At 51.8% G+C, this 21,580-nt stretch overlaps 3 protein-coding genes across 5 annotated transcripts; 1 reads left to right on the top strand and 2 right to left on the bottom strand.

Annotated features, from left to right (window-relative positions):
- Positions 1-288: 288 nt before the first annotated feature.
- On the top strand, positions 289-2,015 carry LOC134511294 (dicarboxylate carrier SLC25A8-like; the record flags this gene model as incomplete). The annotated part of the gene is made up of 3 exons (XM_063325011.1): positions 289-399; positions 1,167-1,365; positions 1,570-2,015. Coding segments are annotated over exons 1-3 (684 nt in total), but the record flags the coding sequence as incomplete, so codon positions are not given.
- Positions 2,016-2,894: 879 nt separating this feature from the next.
- DNAJB13 (DnaJ heat shock protein family (Hsp40) member B13) lies at positions 2,895-7,991 on the bottom strand. Its single transcript, XM_063327758.1, has 8 exons — positions 7,889-7,991; positions 7,531-7,634; positions 7,068-7,229; positions 6,408-6,565; positions 4,393-4,506; positions 3,829-3,942; positions 3,655-3,731; positions 2,895-3,106 (listed from the first exon to the last, which is right to left on the bottom strand). Exons 1-8 carry the CDS (start codon positions 7,954-7,956, stop codon positions 2,953-2,955), a joined length of 951 nt encoding a protein of 316 aa, XP_063183828.1. The 5' UTR covers positions 7,957-7,991; the 3' UTR covers positions 2,895-2,952.
- A 265-nt stretch (positions 7,992-8,256) lies between these two features.
- On the bottom strand, positions 8,257-21,553 carry PAAF1 (proteasomal ATPase associated factor 1). 3 transcript variants are annotated; one of them, XM_063327678.1, is made up of 12 exons: positions 21,440-21,553; positions 21,314-21,354; positions 20,510-20,613; positions 20,020-20,109; positions 16,130-16,228; positions 15,243-15,393; positions 12,861-13,055; positions 12,417-12,508; positions 11,095-11,210; positions 9,968-10,050; positions 9,488-9,570; positions 8,257-8,614 (listed from the first exon to the last, which is right to left on the bottom strand). In XM_063327678.1, exons 1-12 carry the CDS (start codon positions 21,484-21,486, stop codon positions 8,537-8,539), a joined length of 1,179 nt encoding a protein of 392 aa, XP_063183748.1. In that variant the 5' UTR covers positions 21,487-21,553; the 3' UTR covers positions 8,257-8,536. The 3 variants fall into 3 exon arrangements, with proteins under 3 accessions (XP_063183748.1, XP_063183756.1, XP_063183764.1); XM_063327686.1 differs by lacking the exon at positions 20,020-20,109; XM_063327694.1 differs by lacking the exon at positions 20,020-20,109 and having other exon boundaries at positions 21,277-21,354; positions 21,440-21,502.
- Positions 21,554-21,580: the final 27 nt, after the last annotated feature.

Raw genomic sequence — 21,580 nt, 5'->3', positions numbered from 1 at the left:
TCCCCGGGGTGTGCTGGGGACCCCCATCCCCAGGGAACCCCCCCATCCCTTCCCGGGCTCTGCTGGGGATCCCCAACAGCCCTGAGTGGGGTGCACGCAGGGGGTCCCCCCTGCCCCAAGCCCCCCCATGCAGTGGGGTGAGTGCAGGGGTGCCTGGCCACCCCCCCACCCCCCAATCCCTGCAGCTGGGGATCCCAACCTGCATCCTCCCACCTCCTGGGGGGGCCATGGCACCCACGGCGGGCAGTTCCCACCCCTCTCCTTGCCCCAGGACTGGCGTGAGCCTGAGATGTCACCCACTGCCACCACCGCTTTCCATGGACTGGGAGAACTGGGAAGCAGCCTCGCGAAACACCTGGGATGCGCAGGACACCGTCAGGGAAGGCTGAAGCCCCCGAGGTACCGCAGTGCTCCCAAAAATGTGGGTGAAAGCCGGCAGAGCTGGCGTGATGCCTGGGGTGCCCGTTTTCCCCACCACCAGCCCCAGCGGCAGGGAACGGATACCCCACGGGGGTCCCAGCCTCTGGGGAGCGGGATGAGGTTGAGCTGGGACGGGGAAGGGCTGGGGCCCCGTGCCGTCGGTCTGGAAGTCCCAGCGGCGAGAGGAAGAGGGTGAGGAGGCCAAAGGAGGGATCCTGCTCCCTCTGTGCCCTCGGCTTGGTGTCACCCAGCTCTGATGCCACAGAGGGGAGATGAAACGAGGATTGTCCCCCATGCTGTTCCTGAAAAGGCTGGGGGGGGGTGTAACGGGTGAAAAACGGGACGTGTGGAGGCTGCGTGGATGTGAGGTGGTGGCGACAGTCACAGCAGCCACGCGAGCTGCGCGCGGACCCTCTGAAACATTGATTGGTGCCTCGGCCAGAGCCCCGGCTCTCCTGAACATGACAAACCCCCTCAGTTTTTGTCCCCTGCTGCACCCAACCCCCTTCTCGCTCCTCTCTGCCGGCCGCCCCCAACACGGCTGGGTTCAAGCCTCACGCGATGCCCCCGATGGCCACCGTGAAGTTCGTTGGGGCTGGGATGGCTGCCTGATCTCATCACCTTCCCCTTGGACACGGCCAAAGCGCTCCCCTGCCCTCCACCCCCCACATCCCGCAGCCCCGGGCTGGGGCGGGGGGTGTCTGTGGTCACGTAAATCCTCTTCACCCCATTTTCTCCCCACACAGATTCAGGGGGAGGCGAAGCTCGCGGGTCAGGCGCAGTACAAGGGGGTCTTCGGCACCATCACCACCGTGGGGAGGACAGAGGGACTCCGCAGCCTCTACAGGGGGCTGGTGGCCGGGCTGCAGCAGCAGATGACCTTCACCTCCCACCGCCTCGGGCTGTACGACTGGGAGAAGCAGCCCCACACCAAAGGGTCACAACGTAAGTCCCTGGACGGGGGATGGCGGAGGGGGGGGGTGTGTCCTGCTGGGCAGCCCCTCCACGGGCACCAAAACTGCGCAGGATCGGGGTTTAGTCCTGATAAGAGTTGCAACTGGGTGATGGAAGCACTTCATGGGGGGATGGGTGATTTATATTTTTAAATATTCCTCTTTCCGCCCCCCACCTTGCCCGTACTCTCTCCAGGCGCCGGGCTGGGGAGCTGGCTGGTGGCTGGCTGCACCACGGGGGCCACGGTGGTGGCCTCCCCCCAGACAACAGACGTAGTGAAGGTGCGGTTCCAAACCGTCAGGGAGGGTGGTCGGTGTTACCAGGGCTCCGTAGATGGCCACAGGACCATCGCCAAGCAGGAGGGTGTCCATGGGTTGTGCAGAGGTGGGTGCAGCCCCCAGGGAGCACGCCGGGATGGCTCCGGCACTGTGGCCCTGAACGCTCTGGTCCACGCAGGACCGTCCCCCAACAGCACTCGCAGCGCCATAGTGAACTGCGCTGAGCTACGATCTCACCCAGGTGAGACCTACGATCCCACCCAGGACACGCTGCTCCAATCCCACCTCAGGCAGGGTGGGGGCCCCAGCTCTGCTGTGGAGGCACGGCCAGGGCTGCGGCCAATTTCCATCGCGAGCATCCACCCCGTGTAGGGAGGGAGCCCCTGGGTTATGTCCCTAAAATAATCCAGGCTCATAAATCCCACCACAGCTCTTTCTGGTCAGAAAGCGTCCCATGCCACTTCGCCTCTGCCTTCAGGGACACTTTCTGGGCCACGCTCATTGTCTCCCCCGTGGACGTGGTGAAGATGAGGTACATGAACGCTGCTCCAGGCCAGTACAGGAGCGTCGGGAGCTGTGCCCTCACCCTGCTGAGAAATGAGGAGCTCGAGGCTTCCTACAAGGGGTGAGTAGGCGTTTGCCACCCTTTTCTCTCCTCTTCCAAAACGTAGGCACTTCTGGGGTGGAGGCACCATCGCTCTGGGATGGCATGTGATGACCTTGGCTGCTGCGGGAGGTTCGTGCCCTCGTTCCTGCAACTCGGCTCCTGGAACACCGTGACGTTTGTCACCTACGAGCAGCTGAAACGGGGCCTGATGGCCACGCGTGGCTGGTAGGATGTCCCCTCCTGAGCCCAACGCTGCCATCACCACCTTCCCGGTGGTGCCTCGCTCGCAGACACTGAAGGGGATCACATCTACGAGGCGCCCGCCAAGGAGAAAGCTGTAGTGCGTGCAGCGAGAATTTGAGTAAATCTTGTGGTCTTTTCTTCCCTGGTTTTGGTCTTTCGCTCATCACCCTGCGCACAGTCACCCCCAAACCATCACTGTTGCCACGCACGTGACAGTACTCCAACCCCCCCAAAATCTTCCATCTCCCTCCGCATCGCTGTGGTGCTGCTGCCACGGGGTGGCAGCTATGGAGAAGAGTCTGGAAAGCAACACGGATCCGAGTTCCCAGGGGAAACAGCCTCAAGGGTGCTGTGTTTTAGGGTGCTCGGTGCTGGGAACAACCTCTGCCCGGTCACAGGGCCAGCCCCAGAGCTTTATTGGTGGGAGAAGAGCGGGAAGGTTGTTGTCCCCTAGGACAGGAGAGCGCTTTTCAAGAGCAGTTTCTTGTCACGCGTGAGCTTCTTGGGAAAGCAGATGTTGAAATATATGTGGAGGTCACCCTTGCGCCGGGGGTCCTGGAGCAGCGGCATCCCCTCCCCTGGCACCACTTTACAGTATTTGGGGCTGCAAAGCAAAGGAAGGGGCTGAGGAGCTGCAGGATGATCCTGACACGGGGGCCACCACACCGAGCCCTGACCTGCAGAGCCCCACGCACGCTTCTGAGCAGGTTTGTTAGGGCAGGTTTGCTCCTCCAGCCTCAACCGGTGGCCTGCCCTCCTCTTCCAGCCTTGTGTCCCCAGGGTTCCTTGCCCTGCGGGCTGTACCATCCAGCCCTCATCTCACCTCATTCCACCCACGCCAAGCCCTCTCCCTGCTTCTACCACCAGCAACACGGCCCCCAACCAGGCAAGTAGCTCACAGTGGGCAGTATCCGCCTCCTCCCAGCTAGAATTCCCAGCCCTGAACCTGCTGGAAAAGCTTTTGAAGCACACCAGTAATCCAGGCAATGGGGACGTGCTTGGGAAGTGCTGAGTTCTTGCCAAGGAGGAACAGGCCAACGCTGAAGTTCCTCCCAAACGCCCATTCACCTCCTTGGCCACCAAGCTCTGCAGAAAGGCCCTGTGTGACCACTTGAGCCCACCAGGACCGGTCTTTTGCCCCACGGCACTTACTCCACGATGTCGTTGATGGGGATGTTCAGCAGCCTCCCGTCCAGCGTCCTCACCTCCACCATGCAGCCAACCAGCGCCTGCAAGGCACAGAGAGCAGCACCCGGAGCTGCATTTACAGCCCCCGAGGGAAAACGTAAGCTGGGGCTGGCTCCGTCCCCTCGTTTGGCTCTTTACCTTTCCCAGGGGGATGGTGGCAACGTAAGTGAGGTTGTCGTTGTCTCTCTTAAACCTCGGGTGGATTTTCTCTTGGACGACGAAGGTGATGTCAGCTGGAATGACATTTGGGCCCTAAAAATCAAGGAAAACAATAAAGATACCTGGAAATGGTTTGGTGTAACCCCAACGATTTTACACAAGGAAAGGTGACACAAATGCCTGCCCCTTTGTTTCTCCTTTCAGCTGGCTACGGAGAAGGGAAAGGTATTTTCTTCCTTTAAGGAAGAAACAACAACAAAAAAGTCTTTGATAAGACTCATGCTAAGCCAAGGGAAATCAGACTGGGTTTCACAAAGGTGATGCCAGGCAAAAGAATCACTCTCTTCAATTAGTTTTTATCTATCCTAAGGAAAATCCAGGCAGGAAGGGCTCCTTAGAGTGTTTCTGAGAACAATAATTAGCCTGAATTAGCCATTAGCCACATCACCAACTGCCCACAGCCTGCCGAAATAGGAAACCTGCAAAGAGCGTGTGGTCGGTTCTGAGGAAATCTGGCCCAGAACATCCCACCACCGTCATTACCTGGTCTCCTTCCTTCTCAAAGGTGATCCTGGTGCCCTGCTTCCACCCCGGCTGCACGTCGATCGTTAAGATCTTATCTCTGATAGTGCTGGTTTGACCATCTTCATTCATCACCTGGAGGGTGGATGGAAGGAATTAGAAGAGCTGGGTCCTGTCCGGAGAGGTGGGTCTGAGACCAGGTGGGAGCTCAGCTCTGCTCTGTCATCAGAGCAGCCAGCACCAGGCGCTGGGGTCCATCCATGGCAGCGGTGAGCCCCCAGATGGATCACGACCCTGCGGTGACAGACACAGTCCCACACACGGGGCAGGCACACCCTGGGCAGCTACCCAGTCTGTCATAGAATCGGAGAATGGTTTGGGTGGGAAGGGACCTTTAAAGCCCATCTAGTCCAACCCCCCTGCCATGGGCAGGGACATCTTCAACTAGACCAGGTTGCTCAGAGCCCCGTCCAACCTGGTCTGGAATGTTTCCAGGGATGGGGCATCTCCCACCTCTCTGGGCAACCTGAGCCAGGGGCTCACCACCCTCACAGCCAAGAATTTCTGCCTCAGATCTCAGCTCAATCTACCCTTTTTCAGGTTAAAGCCATCACCCCTCGTCCCATGGCTCCCCTCCCTCATCCAGAGTCCCTCCCCAGCTTTCCTGGAGCCCCTTGAGGGACTGGAAGGGGCTCCAAGGTCTCCCCGGAGCCTTCTCTTCTCCAGGCTGAACCCCCCAACTCTCTCAGCCCGTCCTCCCAGCAGAGGGGCTCCAGCCCTCCCAGCATCTCCGGGGCCTCCTCTGGCCCCGCTCCAACAGCTCCGTGTCTCTCCTGTGCTGAGGCCCCAGAGCTGGAGGCAGCACTGCAGGGGGGTCTCCCCCGAGCGGAGCAGAGGGGCAGAATCCCCCCCCTCGCCCTGCTGCCCACGCTGCTGGGGATGCAGCCCAGGCTGTGGGGAGCTTTCTGGGCTGCCAGCGCACATTGCTGGCTCATCCAGCTCTCCATCCACCTGTACCCCTAAGTCCTTCTCCACAGTGACATCCCCTTTAGGGGGATGTCAGCCCCCTAAGGGACAACACCAAGAGGTGATCTATGACACTGAGGTGCCCAAAGAGAGGGGTTTTAACCGCTCTGCTCATCCAGCCGCATGCAAGGTGGCAGAGAGGAGAGCAAGGACAGCTCACACTACGCAGCAAAGTGGCTGCGGGAACCAGTTGGGACAGATCGAGTAGGAGAAACTCAGGGCTGGAACCAGAAGATCGGGACAGTGAAAGGGGTGGGGGGCGTGGATACAGGTCACTGAGAGCAGAAAGAAGACACAGCCCCATGTGAAAGTGAAACCAGGGGGAGCCCAGGAAATGCTGTGCTCCTCCATTCCTCTCTGAAATCAGTCCTTCCTTCCCATGAGCTTTCACATCACCCCTTATGTTGCATTCATAGAATCATAAAATGGTTTGGGTTGGAAGTGACCTTAAAGACCATCCAGTGCCACCCCCCTGCCCTGGGCAGGGACACGTCCCACCAGCCCAGGTTGCTCCAAGCCCCGGCCAACCTGGCCTTGAACCCCTCCAGGGATGGGGCAGCCACAGCTTCTCTGGGCAACCTGGGCCAGGGAATCACCACCCTCGGAGTGAAAAACGTCTTCCTATATCTAACCTAAATCTCTCCTCTTCTAGTTTGAAACCATTACCCCTTGTCCTATCACAACATGCTCTTGTAAAAAGTCCCTCTCCAGCTTTCTTGTAGGCCCCCTTCAGATACTGGAAAGCTGCAATAAGGTCTCCCCGGAGCCTTCTCTTCTCCAGGCTGAAACATTCCCTTTCCCAAGCCCAGAGAGGAAGGTACCGGTTCGAATCCTGCCAGCATTTGTGCTGGGTTTGGTTCAGATCCCTCCCCGCAGCACAAACGTGGTGCCGTGGGCTGCCGAGCCCCCTGAGTGGGACCAGCCCCAAAGTCTCAGGTTCTGCTGCCAACTCTCCTCTCCGAGAGGAGAGTCCAGCCCAAAATTCTCCCCTTCACCCCCACTGCCCCTACCCTGCGGGAGATCTTAATCTTCTTGGTGCAGCCGTAGAACAGGTCTTCAAGGGAGAGGTAGAGATCCCGCACAATCGGGGGGTCTTGCTTCATTGCTCCTCGTCCTCGCAGCCCTCCGAAGGGCAGGATCAACTCCGAGCCATCCTCAGCAAAGAACTCTGCGTGAGAGAGCAGAGACGGGGTCACCTCACTCGGATCCGAGGTCGGGGGAGTCCCCTGGGGTCTGTTTATCATAGAAGCTGAGCACCCCAAATATGCCACCCAAAAACCTCCCACCTGCTTCTGCCTGGGACCACCTTCCTCCTCCAGCTGAAATGTTTGCTTTTTTCCGGAAGCGTGTTTATCTTGCTTACATGTTAACGGCAGTCTCGCCAACCTGACCCCTCTTTTTGACGGAAATCCTCCAAGAAAAGGGTCACAACAATAGCTGGGGAGAGCTGACAGCTTGAACATGCACTCCCAAGCCTCTCGCCCACCTGAAACTGGGGGAAGTCAGGATCTAACCTCCAAGCACTGGGGACCAGCAGCACCAGAGGGACCTGGAAGTAGCTGGGCAGGGAAACATTCCCATAAAGCATTAAGCTCAGAGCTGGCAGTGGCCATGGCATCACAGTAGCCACAGATGAAACCCTGGGACACTCCCAGACCCCCTCCATCTACCTGCAAAGGGGTTGTCTCCACCAAAGAACTCCCTGAAGACTTTGTCAGGGTTGTTGTGAAACACGTAGCCAACGGTCCAGGGGTTCTCGCCACCGAACTCCAAGGGAATGCCGCCTTTGAGCCCCTCTTCTCCAAACTTGTCGTAGATGCCTTTCTTCATGGCTTAGGGAAGAAGGAGGAGTTGGGAATGGGTCTCCCATGCTGGGGAAGAGCCTGAGATCCAGGCTTTGCTTAGGCAGAGGCTGGAGGAGATTCCCTGCCACCTCGAGAACAAATTGGGATGGAAGCAGGAATACGTGCCAGCAATCGGCCTGGCTATCGGTCACAGAGCTGATGCCACCTCCCTGGGTGTGCCAGTGGGTTCAGAGCTCAGCACGCCCCCCCGCAGAGCTGAGACGCTTCAGCCCCTCTCCAGCACCTCCCGCCCCTAAAATTCGTGGAAGAGAACTGTATCCCCACTTACGATCGCTGAGCACATCGTAGGCCTCCGCCAGCTGCCGGAACCTCTTGGGTGCCCAGGGCTCCTTGCATTTTAAAGGATGGTTCTTCAAGGCCAGTTTCCGATAGCTACGAAGGGAAAGGAAAGGAGGACCCAGCCTCGCAGCCATCCCCGGGGTGCCAGGACACCCCCAATCCCAGGCCACTCCCTCACAGCTTCTCCCAGCCCCTTTTTTTCCCCCTCAGGCCCCTGCTGTGGGAAGCAGGGGGAGGCAAAGGGCAGCCATGGACAGGGCCTCCCCGACTTCCGACACCACCTCCCGCCCCGCCAGGACGCTCCCCCACCCCGGGGCTCCCCTCGCAAAGCCGAGGCCGCCCCTCACGCCTTCTTGATGTCGGCGTCCGTGGCGCCGCGGCCCAGCTCCAGCACGGCGTAGTAGTCCTGCCCCATGGCGGCCGCCTCCCCCGTTGCTATGGTCACCGCGTCCCGAGAGGCACTTCCGGTCTCTGCCGCGCGGAGCACCATGGGAAGTGTAGTTCTTCCGGACCACTTTCGGACTCCGGCCAACCCCTCACACCAAACCACTACTACTTTTCTTATATTTTTTTCTTTTTTTTTAAATAATTTTTATTGGAAAATTTCTTTTCCACACAGGGGTTGTCAAAGCAGTTGCTTTATTTCAGTCCACGCTGCGACACAATCCCCCTTCATCACCCCCCACCCCTAATTTATTTTTATTATTTTTCCCCCCTAGAAACAGCAGTTTTTCCGCAGTGAAAAAAAAAAAAAAAAAAATTGTTGCAACACAAGATCCTCTCCAACTCCTCGGAGTCGCTCTCCAAATTACAAATGATCACAGTTGTGTTGTAGTAAGAAATATTACCTGTCCCCAAACACCTCTGTATAGAGCCTGCCCATCACAACAGCCTCAGAAATTCTATATACACATCTCAAACACCCTGTACAGGAAAATAAGCTTGGAAGAGCTATTTTGACACATTTCTCCACTATATTCGGCTGATCCAAACACTTAAAGGTCAGAAAGTTGGTATCTCCTCACTATCCCGTCTCTGCAGCACGTGTAAATTTGCTTCTCCCACGAAGCGACCTGAAAAAGAGGAGGGGGAAAAAATATCAGTATTTAAGCACAGTAACAACCCCAAGTGACAGTTAGAAGTAAAATTCTCAGAGATCAGTTTTCCTTTTGGACTTTCACAGAGGGAAGAGGAGGTGAGCATCCCCTGAAACGACATTCGCAGGTTTTAAGGGACAATTCAAGGTTTCACCAGGAGCAGGTTAAGGGCTCACATAAGGGTTCTTCTGCCAGATCCGACAGGGAAAATAACTTTTCTCAGAATTTTCTCGTGTTTTGCTCACGCCAATGAGTTGTATGGCTCAAATCTCAGCCTTCATGCGAGGTTGAGTGTTACCTTAGAACGTGTGTGTTGACTAGGAGAGGGGGAACCGGACCGCAGAGCTGGAACGGGTTAAAAACAAGAGGTGACTTCCACCAGCGCTACCCGGTCGGGAGCCCAGGGAAGCCAGGGCACTCTCCCTGACCCGTGCAAGCACAGCGGGACGTCTGGAAACACAACAGCAAGACCCACTTGCTGGTCTCGAGTCACCAGGGGACAAGAGAAGACAGGCAGCCGGCTGCTGCTTTTACCCTGATGATCTTCCAACACAATTAATTCACACTTTTTTTTTTTTTTTTTTTAACAGAAACACGGTTCTGCCAGAGCTACTCCAACAACCGAGCTACTCCGCTGCTTCATTTTCGCTCCTGCACGACAGAGATAACACCAGCCTGTACCACAGAGGATTTGTTTATGCAAAATATTAAGATTATTCAGGTAGGAAAAAAAATAAGCTTAAAAGTCAACTGTGTGAAGGAACCTGTTGTGCAGGCTGACAAATCCCAAGATAAAGGCATCACCTTTCCCTATGCGCTTTATCTGGGGAGATACACCATATTCCTTACCTTGTACACAGGGTCGCAGTCAGCTTCTGTGAGGTCAAGGACATAATCAAGGTCTTGCTGAACGATAAAGCAGGTTCCATCACCTACATGAGCAGAAGAGATACCAAGTAAGGAAGGAACATCGGCCAGTTAGTGAAATAAGCCATGCTCTTAATTACAAAGAGCACTAACAGGCCCATCAGAAACACCTGATCACAGGGTATGGCGCGCCCAGGAAGAGGGAAAAGTGTGGTGAGGATGTCAGAGAAATGGGAAGAGGCTCTAATCACTGAGAGGCAACTTAGAGGAACACAGGAGGAAAAAAAAATAAAAATCACAAGGCAAAACGCAACCGTATAATACAGCTCCTACTATGCCTGTTTGCCATGGACACTGCCCAGCCAGCCGGTGGTTATATGTAAGAGGGCAATACCCAAAGAGCACAAAACTCCTCGATTCGATTATACAATTTCTACTGGCACAACACAGCACTTGAGTTACCTTGGCTGGCAATAAATCCGTCTCGGTATGGGAGCAGAGAAAGCACTGGTGCTCCTGATCTATGGATGACCTGGATCGGAGAACTAGAAAAAGGAGCAGAAACAAGGGATGAGTATTACGGTCTACAGTGAAGAGCCCATTCCAATGTGCAAATACTGAAAGAAGAATGTGAGATCATGGTTAAAAGACACATGAGGAGAACATACAGGACATGGGGACTTTATCAGTGGTTAGCAAAGAGTGTCTGTCCTCTAGAAGAAGACAGAGCTCAGCACTAGTTTTCCTGCAGATGTTACCAAAGGATGGCAATGGGAGTAGCTAGCAGGTGAACATCAGCACATCTCCATGGATTATACACAGGGATTATCCTTGCCAAGGCACAGACAAAAGCTTGGAGCTCACCCAGCACAAAAGACTCTGACTTTGGTGCCAGCCCCTCCAGCCCCCACCCAAAAGCACCATCTGGATGCTTCCCTGCTCAGAGCTCGCCTTTGACACTAATAAAAAACAACTTAGAGCAGTTCTTGCCCTCAGTGACAGCTCAGTTCCAGTCCCGTGCTGGAATGAGGATAAGGGTGAATGCCAGGATCCTACAAAGACACTTAAGTCTCACCAGGGAAGGAGAGGAAAGGGCTGTGCTTTTGGTGGCAGGAATGTTTTCTGTTAAATCTGTCTACATATATAGGTACACAGACTATACATAATTACACAGATATTCATATATAACATAATATGCACAGTATATGAACATAATTTTTTATATATACACACATAAAAAGCAACAATCTACAAGGTAAGGCTACGCCAAGAGCAGCCCTGGTCACAGATCAAGGCTGAAAAGCTTTTCTGTAACTAAAGAAACTTGCACAGAGCCCATAATCTTTGAGGAGGCACTTGCCAGAGAACATCCCATTAGATCACCAACCTGTGCAAAGTATCCTCCCTCCCCAGGGCTCCCCAAGTGAAAGAGACAGCTGCAAGAGGCTCAGAAGCTCATGATGCCACAGCTTGGGCTGTATCCATCCTTTCGAAGGGGCATTGCCTGCGAGCACCCTCAACCTAGCTCTCTTTCCCAGCCAGAAAATTAGTTGCCGTTTAACTACTTGCAGGCCCAGGCACTCACTCACTTTGTGTTTCTCACATCCAGCTGATATATGTTCCCATCCTGGGTCCCCGCTAGGATATAGGTACTGGAGAGGAACGCGCAGCAGTTGAAGGCATCGGATCCCACAAAAAGGAACACCTGAGAACACAGGAACAAACGCAAGTGTCAGACACTCTCAGATGAGGACACAGGACACCCAGGAGAAGGAAGCAATAATTTATTTCTAAATCAGTAAATTCTCTTCCAGCAAACCCAGAGCTAGGTTAATAATCCCTCAGCTCTGCTCCTAGACATGCGGGAGAACAGCGCTCCAGGATCAGTCTTGCCAAGTCAGCAGAGACAGTGCAATCAGTGAACGCTCCTGGGTCTTCTTTGGAGAAAGCGTGTGCCACACAGTGCCAGACAAACCAACGCTGAGCTCAGATTAATCTTCAGACACCCACGGAGCAGCGAGACCAGATCTGCATGGCAGGCTGGCACAGGCCACTCCTTCCTCCAAGAGCCACCGTCATTGCTACAGAGGCTGTGAGCTTTTTCCAGGTGAGCCCTTGCCATCTCACTGACCAGCCTTGGTGAGCATTATCTGTTCCACCCAAATTTTACTCGCCACAAACACCACAAGCAGTTCAATCTGCTACGTCATCAGGAGCTCCTGTCCTACAGTCCAGGATGGTCCTGATAAGAACTCCATTACCTGAGATTTACCAACTCTCATCTCCCTTTGCCAAGAGGAGGGAGATGGACAGGCAACCACCTGTGGTTCCCTTCACACATTATGTAAAACACCTGCCAGAACAAACAGTAACTTTCCACCTTGGCTGCATGAGACTGCCTGCAGTTCCTGCATTCACGATGACATCTACTGGCCACCGTTTAAATACTCTTCCCCATACCTGGGTTAAATTAGTGAGCAATTCTTACTCCTCAAACCCCCACATAAAAATCTGGCCAGTAGGAAGGAGAGAAAACATCCCTTTATTGTACTAGGTTTTAGTTTCTCCGCCATGGAATACGTAGCGGGGAGAACACCGCAGTGTAGAACCTCAGCCAAAGGCCAGACAGATCAGCCCTCCCCTGCCGCCAGCCTGGCTGTCCCTTTCTGCGCCACATGATGAACCTTATCAGGGGAATGGAACGGGATTGACACTAACCAGTTCACCCATCTAGGTTAGTTTTAACCTGGCTCAATTCCTCAGCCCGGTACTCTGCACAGCCATGTGAATGGCAGCTTACAAACTGAGGAGCTGCTGCAGCAGAAGGGACTGATGCCTCGGAACCAATTTTATATCAGCATCTCAGAGCGCTCTCCCAGGCAAGTACTTCTGATAGCCCCAGCCTCCTTACCGGCTGCCTGCTCTGCAGTCCCACTCCTTGAAGCTTCTTGTCTTCTCGAGCCAGCAGCAGGATTTTCCCTTCTGTCCCAACTTCCCGTTCACCTGACAAAAGGACAACAGTTAATTCCAGCAGCAGATACGCAACGAGTCTTGATGGTACCAAAACGTGACAGTTTGGATCACCCCTGCTGAACCTGTAACAGCATTCCTCCATACGCTAAGAGACCAGATGCAGCAAGGCAGGCCAGTAACCAAAGAGATCCCAGTTTTAAACTGCTGGGTAAGGCTCAGTTCTTCTGCAGGACTGGAGTGGTCTCTTCTGGTGACCCTAGTTCCCTTCCTGAGGTGGTATAAGGGCACACAGCAGCATGCCATGCACTCAGGATTATTTGTGACAGACCTAAGTAGTTTAGGACAGGGGAATGAAGATGAATTTTAAGGGAAAGATCCTTACTAGGAGCTTTTTCAGGCGTGCCCAGGTTCAGTGAGTTGTCAGCAGTGCCCACAGCGATGCCGTTGACCGGAGAGCCGCAGTCAGCGATGACACCCAGACAGGCGGATTTTCCACAGTCCCAGAGGCGGGCAGTGCCGTCTCTAGAGCAGGAAAGGACATTTCTTCCACGATCCACAATGGCAGTGTCCAAAATACCTACATCAAGGCAAAGGCTGTGTTCAAACAGACGGCACAGAAGGCAGGTAGACAAAGCACCTCATTTCCCAAGGCAAACCCAACTACAAGCCCCAAGCCACTGTCCCCAGACTGCCACCAGTCACACGGTCAAACTGTGTGGGGTGCAACGTGGGGCAGCATCTAGAAAGGGGTGTATGAGGAAGGCAGCAGCTCCCAGCAAACCCTACAGAGCAGGAGCTGCCACCTGGCACAAAGGTAAGATATTACCAATAAAATGACCAGCAACGCGTCAGACTGAACTGATACCGCAGCTGCTGCCAAGTTTCCACCTCCAAAATTAACCTCTAACTTGGGCAGAAAACAGTCTGGCCCAGCACTCATAGAACTTCGACAAGTCCAGCTCTGGATAATCCCCAAAGCTGTGTGGGGCAAGCAGCATCCACGTTATCCAGCTCCAGCAACATCAAAAGAGCAGTCTTTGCAGGTGCTAACATCCCCTAAATACTTCATTTCACTGTGATGTTGAGTCTAGACCTGAAAAAATGATGCAGTGGGTTTTTTTTTGGAAGGGAACAGTCAGACGGTTAGAAGATTTAATTGATGCTTTCCCTACAGAAGCAGTCATTAAAAAATAACAAGCTCAAATGACAGGGGCAAGCCAAGCAAACTGACAGCAGCAGTTTGGGCTGGAGTTATAAGCAGTGAATGAAGTCAGCTTCAGAGCCTTTAGGAGCCAGCCAGCATCGTTCTGACCAAAGCTCTGTTACACCGCCTGCCACGTTTTGTTTACGGGACATTTGCGGCAAAGTACTTTGAGTTCACACAAACACATCACGTGATAACAACGGCAGGTTCAGCGCAAGACAAATTTTAAGTTAATCAAGTTTCGGGCAGCCAGCCACAGGGCTTATTAACCTTTTCAATAAAGCCTTGCACCTTGTGAGACAGGGAAAAACAGGAGCCTGTACAGAGCAGTTAGTTGCTCAAGGAGGAGAAAATCTGGAGGAGGGTTTTGGGCATCTGATCTCCACACAAATGCAAAACTCACTTGGACTTGCTCACGATCACCCAAGCATTCAAGTTGGCATCCCTTAGGAAGCAACCGCCTGCCATGACAAGACAGCACTACCGGCCACTGTGCTCTGGGGAGGGTGTAAACAGGAGTAAAATGGCAGCTTGCTTAAGCATTACGTATAAATCCACACTGCTTCCAAACAAGGGGTTCTGGCAACGAAATCTTCTTTCCAGAGATTAACAGAGGCTCTGTCCAGAAATTGCTTCGATCACAGCTCTCAGGAACCTTTCCGAGCCGCTCATTTTCCATCCCTTGTAGTTCTTCTCTGGGACTAACTGTCAATGGGAGGAGTTTGTAGTGTGGACCCTGACGACAAGGAACAGCATTCAGCTCACCACATAAGGTGGCCAGTGCATCCTCTATGTTGAAGACACACCGAGGGTGAAGAATTTACTCTCATTTTCAGCAGCAAGACAATCAGCAGGGGCAGAGGGGAACATCTGGCCTCAGTATAAGGGTGAACAAGCTTATTATAGAATCATAGAACGGTTCGGGTTAGGAGGGACCTTTAATTATTGCAAGCCTTCTTAAGAAATAATCACTTAAGTATCCTTGCAGCTGCTCTTGCTGTGCCTTACTTTCAACAGCATGTGTCCTCAAGGCAGGTAACTGCCTGCCCAAGTTCTGCAAGTCCATAATAAACTGCTATATGCTTTACCGGTCAAGGAAAGAAGGAAAAAAAAAAAAAAAAAAAAAAAAGGAAGAGGCTGTGGAGCAACTGAAGGTGAGCAGGATAATCTGGGTGTGAGCAGGCTGCATTCCCAGTGCAGGCAGCAAACCTACTGAATTGCAAGTCAGAGCTCTGGAGAGCTAAGACTGCCTTGGAGGAGCAGAATGTCCTCTGCCTCCACCTCTGGCACTCACAACAGGCTAACGGACTGCATCCTCCCTCTTTTAACCTTAATTAATGAAGAAAACACAGGTCAGTGAGAGAAATAATTTCATCTGTCTAATACAACTACGACCTATCTTTTTATTCAAGTTCTGGGAGCTTGGAAAAGATACTCCAGACATCTAATACAAATGCACAGCACAAAGTGCAGCAGGCTGATGACTGAACATTAGCCCTCAGACGCAAGGCAATTATACACATGGCCGATCAAGCATTTTAAAGGCTAAGTACTCTGTACCTCCTTTGTGACCTTTAAATGTTACTACGCAGCTGGCATCTTCTGCTGACCAGATCTTTAGCTGGGCATCCATTCCCCCACTCAGAACCACGAGGCCCGATGGGAAAAACCTGCAACAATTCACATCATACACATGGCCTTCCAATTGTCTCTGGAAAAACAAAGAACTACGTGCTAGTTCCATTGTTAGAACCCTTACGCCGAGCAATTTTTGAGCTATGACACTGGAAAACTTGGGGTGACGCTGGAAAACTTCCCATGCAGGCAGAGGATTACGCTCAAATCCTCTGAATTTGCATTCCTGCAATGGATTTCTCTGAGTTTGAGAGCTAGCAGGTACAATTTGTGCCTCCTTCTGCCATTTGCGTAACTAATTATATAGCAAAGAATACCACATTTGTTTTTAATAGCAGATTAAATGTCTTTATCCTCTGCCAAACAAGCAGCTGACAGGTCAAGCTCCCCAAGAAACACCTTAACTGGGAAGGCAGCTAGACATACTGTGGTTAATACATCACAGGCAAGAGTCCTTTTCCTCATCTCTTCTCTACTGCAGAAATTCAGTGCTTGTACCACACAGATTAGGAGCTGTCAGTTACCTTCTGCATTCTAGCTGCCATCCCTGCTGTCATTCCTAAGTACCCACTCTCATTTTCACCCTGGGACTCCTCTCCGGATTGCTGAGCATCATTTCCCTTGGGAAAAGTCATGCTTTCCAACAGATTTGACTTAAAACCTCCAGGATGTCAAGTTTCAATTAGGTTTTCAATCAAAATCCAGATTCTTGCCTGCCCTAGACCACAGAGTGTGGATAGCCTAACCACAGTCACGGCCGAGTGACTTCAGTAATGTCACAGACAACACACAACAAAGCCAGACGCTCTTACTCTTATTTCTCCGTTCGCAGCCTGCCAGATTTTCATGGTCCCATCTGTGCTGGTAGATACGCCAAGCCCTCCACCACTGGAAATATCAAGACAGGTAATCTGCAGAAGCATAAAAAACACCAAACATGAGCTTTGTATGACCCTGTATATAAGTATTTCTGCTCAAGAGACTAACTCTGTACTAGGGGAGACGGGCTAAGTACATCACTCAGCGCTATTGTCTCCCCAAGGCATACTGCTGGACTAATTTAAAACACCCAAAAGAGCTTCCATACTCCTAGCTAAACAGTTTTAGCCTGATAATATCCTAACATTTAAGCAAGGGCTTCACAGGCTTTCTCACCTCACTCTCTCTCTATGTTTTATGAGATACTAATTAAGCCCTTAAGAAATCAAAAAACAAGTGGATCCCAAAGAGCAGGCTTTTTCTAGAGGACAAGGGCAGCAGAGAAAGTAATTCTCCTCAATTTATCTGTTTACACAGACTGCTGCATTCCTCCTTCAAGAGCAAGCTGATGTGGGCTGACCCGCAGCCACAGCTCAGATGAATGACTGGAACCTGGCACGAAGCACCCCAGTCTTCTTATTATAACTGCCACCAAATTGGACCAAGAAATTGTTATTCTCTGCCTGTGACACTGCAGAGATCTGCAAAGCAGGGAGAAAAAGAAACGCTGAGTCAGAAGCCTGCACAGACAGCGGCTGTATTTCAGGCTTACCCCAGGTGAAGCAGAAATCCGGATTTTTCTGGCAACTCCAATACACAGATAAGAAATTGAGCTAACTGGCCAGCTTGAGAGCGCTCACAAGCCCACAAGACGTTGAGATATTTAGGAAGCCAACAGTACAGCCTAAATTTTCCTGAAACTCTGACTCAAGACTAGCTCCTTATGCAGGCAGGCTAACTCCTCACACGGCCTGTCACGCTAAGGTATTAACAACTGCTGGCTTTGCACAAACACGGGGAGAGCCGAATACTTTTGAAAAAGAGCAGCTGTTGAGCTTGTATTCTTGTAAAAGGGCAGCTTTTCCCATGATGCCAGACATTATTGCTGCCATTCGGGAAAGGCAGATGCATTTTAGTTGTGCATGGAATAAGATAACATGTATTCTAGCCTTGAAAGAAACGACTACATCTTCCAAGTGACAGAGGTATTTCCAATACGGATTGCAGCAACACTATACAGGCTGAAAAAACAATTATATAGATTTTGTTAGAGCAAAGGTTAACATCAGTGTTGTATCCTGCAAAAAAAACCCAAAACTATCACAACTACATAGTGGAATAGCTGTCTCGTCTTGCAAGATTTGAATACTGGAGTCATACTGTATCACCTCCAAAAGCTTCCTAAAAATTGCTTTTGCACTCCATGAATTAGAAGAAAATACTACAGTGGTAAAATCCACTGACAGAAATGAGAAATGCAGATCCACGATGAGAACTGCAGATCACACTTCCGTCGCCATTCCAATCCCACCACGACGAAGCACAGGTTTCTGGTCTTAACCTGCACAGTCTGTCGGTGCGCTCGCAGGTCCCAACCACCTGGTCAGGTATGTAAGGGATGAGGCTGCTCACCTTCATCCCAGCCTTCAGATTAGCTGCTTTTCTGACCAATTAACTATTCTCAAACAGGACTGGGCTTTGTCCATCCTCTCGCAGGCGCTCAGCTTTAACTAGCGGCCAGCCTGAAGAGACAGTTGGATTTACTACCATTTCCGCAGGGAAATGCAAAGATACAAGTAGACTTTGCCAAGAAAGACAACAGCCTGAGATTTAAGGATGATGCCCTCAGGCAGGCCAAGTACATAACAGAACTGCATCAATCTCCAGCTGTTTCCAGATGTTAAGGAGGACATCCTATGGCATCCTATTGCTGCACATGCATCAGCCAGGGCTTGTGGGGACATGATATGCCTAACTTCAGTCGTAAATTCTCCTATCCAAGCAAGAGTCGGACTAAACCGCCCTCCTGAAAAGCTCTGACAGCTCAAGTCACAGCTAATTTTAACACGGTGCAGTATCAACATTCAACCTCCACTTGAAAAAAAATTGGGAATTAAAACAGGATTTCATAGAATTGCCTAGCTGGAAAGGACTTCTCAGATCATCTAGCCTAACCATCAACCCAACACTGACAAAACCCACCACTAAACCGTATCTCTAAGCACTATGTCTGCCCATCTTTTAAATACCTCCAGGGATGGTGCCTCAACCACCTCCCTGGGTGGTCTGTTCCAATGCTTGATAACCCTTTCAGTGTAAAAATTTTTGCTAATATCCAGGAAGACAGAAGATCTAAATAAGAATATTTAAATAAGAGCACAAGGTAATGGTTTAGTCGTTACAACAGTTATTAACTGCATTTACTTCCATATTGGTAATGTGAGAAATACATTGGTAACATGAGGGGCATTTTATACAACAAACCAATCTGTGGAAATTTGCTCTCTATTTTAAAAATAAAAGCCTGTGAAGGTCATTCAAGCAGGAATGAAAAGCCTCACTGACATTTGACGTATCTTCAAACTTTCAGCAGGGATATGTAAACAGGCAAGGCCAAGCATGAGTGCTCAGAAGAAGAGGCAGCAGGTAAAAAGGATAACTGGAGCTTGGTCCACACCGGCTTTAAACTCATCTACATACTAATAGATATTGCTTCAGCTGCTTTCCAGAGGAGAGATCTGCAGTGCAGCTGTAACCCATCACACCCATTTGACAGCAGACTAAACACTTACGCCTGCATTTCCATTTTGCTGTGCTTTGAATGTTGATTCCATTTATCACACAAAAAGGCAGCTGTGGACTCTTAAGCAGCACAAAGCTCAGAGAAGTGATTCACCTCTGTCTCCGGAGCTGCCTTGTTGCCAAGCTCCTCTTAAAACAGCTGTAGAGATGCGGAACTGCCTTTATGTCAAAACGCACCTTGATTTATACCGCTTTTGAGCTTCGTTAATAGGGACTGGCTTTTCAACTTTTCAGCATTTTCAGCTGGGTTTATCACAACAATTTATGCAATAAATCATGAGACAAGGGTTCTAAAACATTTCTAGGAGCGTTCAGGGGACTCCCTTTAGGGCAGCCGGTTGTACCTGCAGGCTACACACTCCCTTGTCTCTGGGATCGTTTCTCCGTAGGGTTAAGTGTTCAGCCAAAGCTCAGACTACTTTCCAGTAGAGCCAAGTTCTTTTCACCAAAGAAATGAAATTTCAGGTCAGAGTCAGCCTTTCTGTATCACTGTTCAGTGAGGAGCCGTACTTCTTGCACCCCCAGATTGATGGGATGCAATAAGAAAGAATATTATTCAGACAAATGAGCAGGACTGCTTTTAAATAAGTGAGAAGTTAATGCAATTTTTTTATTTTTTTAAAGACAAGCTGGGCCTTGTTGGTCTCTGAAATCCCACCAGGTCAAGATGAGTTTATGCAACATTCAATTCCCAGCCCCGGAAACAGAAACTCATATGGCAAATATCAAAAACAGACAACTTCATTACATGGCAGCAAACAGACACTATAAACCAGGGATAGATTTGAACCGGTCAGAGATGAAGAGCTCAGTGCCTGGAACCTCTTATTTTTATCTTGGTTTTTCATACACTACTTCACACATCTTATTCTTTTACAGGAGGATCTGTCATGGCCTGAAGTGAGCAGAAATTAGATCACTCGCAACAAAACAGTCTACAGAATTGTAGATTTTGGGGGGTAAACTTAACCATAACCAAGTTTCCTGGGTTTCTACAATCTGGTATGTTTTATTATCTAGTTCACACACAAAGTCATGCTGCAGGCCACCCCTCAGAACAGGCACGCAACAGTCAGAAACAAGTTGTGAAAGTTCATGGTCACTTTCAGTAATTTTCCACTCACTTCACAAGGTTACTTACACTTTTCTGATGAATTCTACAAAAAGTGGTGTACGGGGCCAGGAACTTTGTGGACACATTTTCGTGAGGACAAGAAATAAGAATGCTTTTCTAGGGGAGGAAAGAGAGGGGAAAAAGAATTAGAAGTGCTGAAACACAGAGGCTGCCAAAGCAGAGCTATGATCTTGACCTTGCTGTGATCTCCCACAGCCTAAAGACTGATGGAGGGTGCAGCCTTGGGCTCATCTCCATATGCTTCCTCAAGATGCAGGCCCCAGGTGGCGATGGTTGCTATGGCCGGGCCAGCCATGACACACAACCCCAGTTTGACTATGGGATGCTAGGGACCAGCTCCAGGGCACTGCACAGGTGGAAAGCCAAGGACAGATGGATAGAACCACGCAGGGGACTGGGCGACAGCTTTAGGCTGCTATCTTGACTGGTATAAGAGTATCATCCCTTCGTGTGTGGAAAGTAGTTACCGACCCCCGCTCCCCCTGAGCCCTGGCACCTTGGTGACTTCCCCAACCACGAAGCCCTCGGAGGCAGCGATGTCAGGGACGCCCTCGGTGCTGAGCCCACGGCGGGTCAGGCTGCCGTAGAGCGTCGGCTTCCCTGCAGGGAGAGCAGCCATCAGCTCAGCCACCCCTCAGACCCCCCTGGAAATCACTTTCTTGTCACTCTCCCCTAAACCACAGGGCCCCCAGCCTCCCTCACCCCCTCCTAACCCACAGGGCATCCCCCGCAACCACCCTCACCCCCTCTTAACCCACAGAGCGTTCCCTCAACCACTCTCGGGTTGTTCTAAACCACAAGGCACTCCCCAACCACCCTCAGCCCCTCCTAAACCACATGCCCCCCTGCAAGTGCCCTCACCCCTTCCTAAGCCACAGGCCACCCAAAAAACCTTCCTCACCTCCTCCTAACCCACAGGAGACCCCTCCAGCCTCCCTCGCTCCCTCCTAACCACATGCTGCCCCCATCAACTGCCCTCACCCCCTCATAAACCACTGCCTCCCCAAAACCTCCCTCACCTCCTCCTAACCCACAGGGTCCCCCCTCAAAACCTCCCTCATTTCTCCTGACCCACAGGGCCCCCTCCAACATCCCTCACTTCCTCCTCAACCAGAGGGCTCCCCTATCCACCCTCACCCCATCCTAACCCATAGGATCCCCCCAACCTCCCTCACACCCTCCTAAACAAACCACAGCCAACCGCCCTCACCCCCTCCTAACCCACAGGGTCCCCTAAGACCCCCCAGATACCCCTCAGCCCACCTTCCTCCCAGGCCTCCTCAGGCCTCTCAGCACTCACCAGGGCTCCGGCAGCTCAGCCAGGCCTCGCCCTCGTCCCTCCTGCGGAGAGAAAGAACGGCGGTGAGTGCAAGGCAGGGGAAGGGGAGAGGGGCCAGGGGAAGGGAACCAGGCAGGCCATACCCACCTCAGCGCCTGGCTCCAGTCGCTCTGGATCCTCAGCGTCGCCGCCATCTTGCTGGGACACACGCACCCCCTTCCGCCTCTCTCCTTCCCGTCAGCCCCCGCGGGGAGGAAGCGGAAGCACGTCTTCCAATGAGAGAGCGCT

Source organism: Chroicocephalus ridibundus, chromosome 1 (assembly GCF_963924245.1).
Source record: "Chroicocephalus ridibundus chromosome 1, bChrRid1.1, whole genome shotgun sequence".
NCBI classification, from domain to species: domain Eukaryota; kingdom Metazoa; phylum Chordata; class Aves; order Charadriiformes; family Laridae; genus Chroicocephalus; species Chroicocephalus ridibundus.
This window is presented reverse-complemented; position numbering and strand designations above follow the sequence as displayed.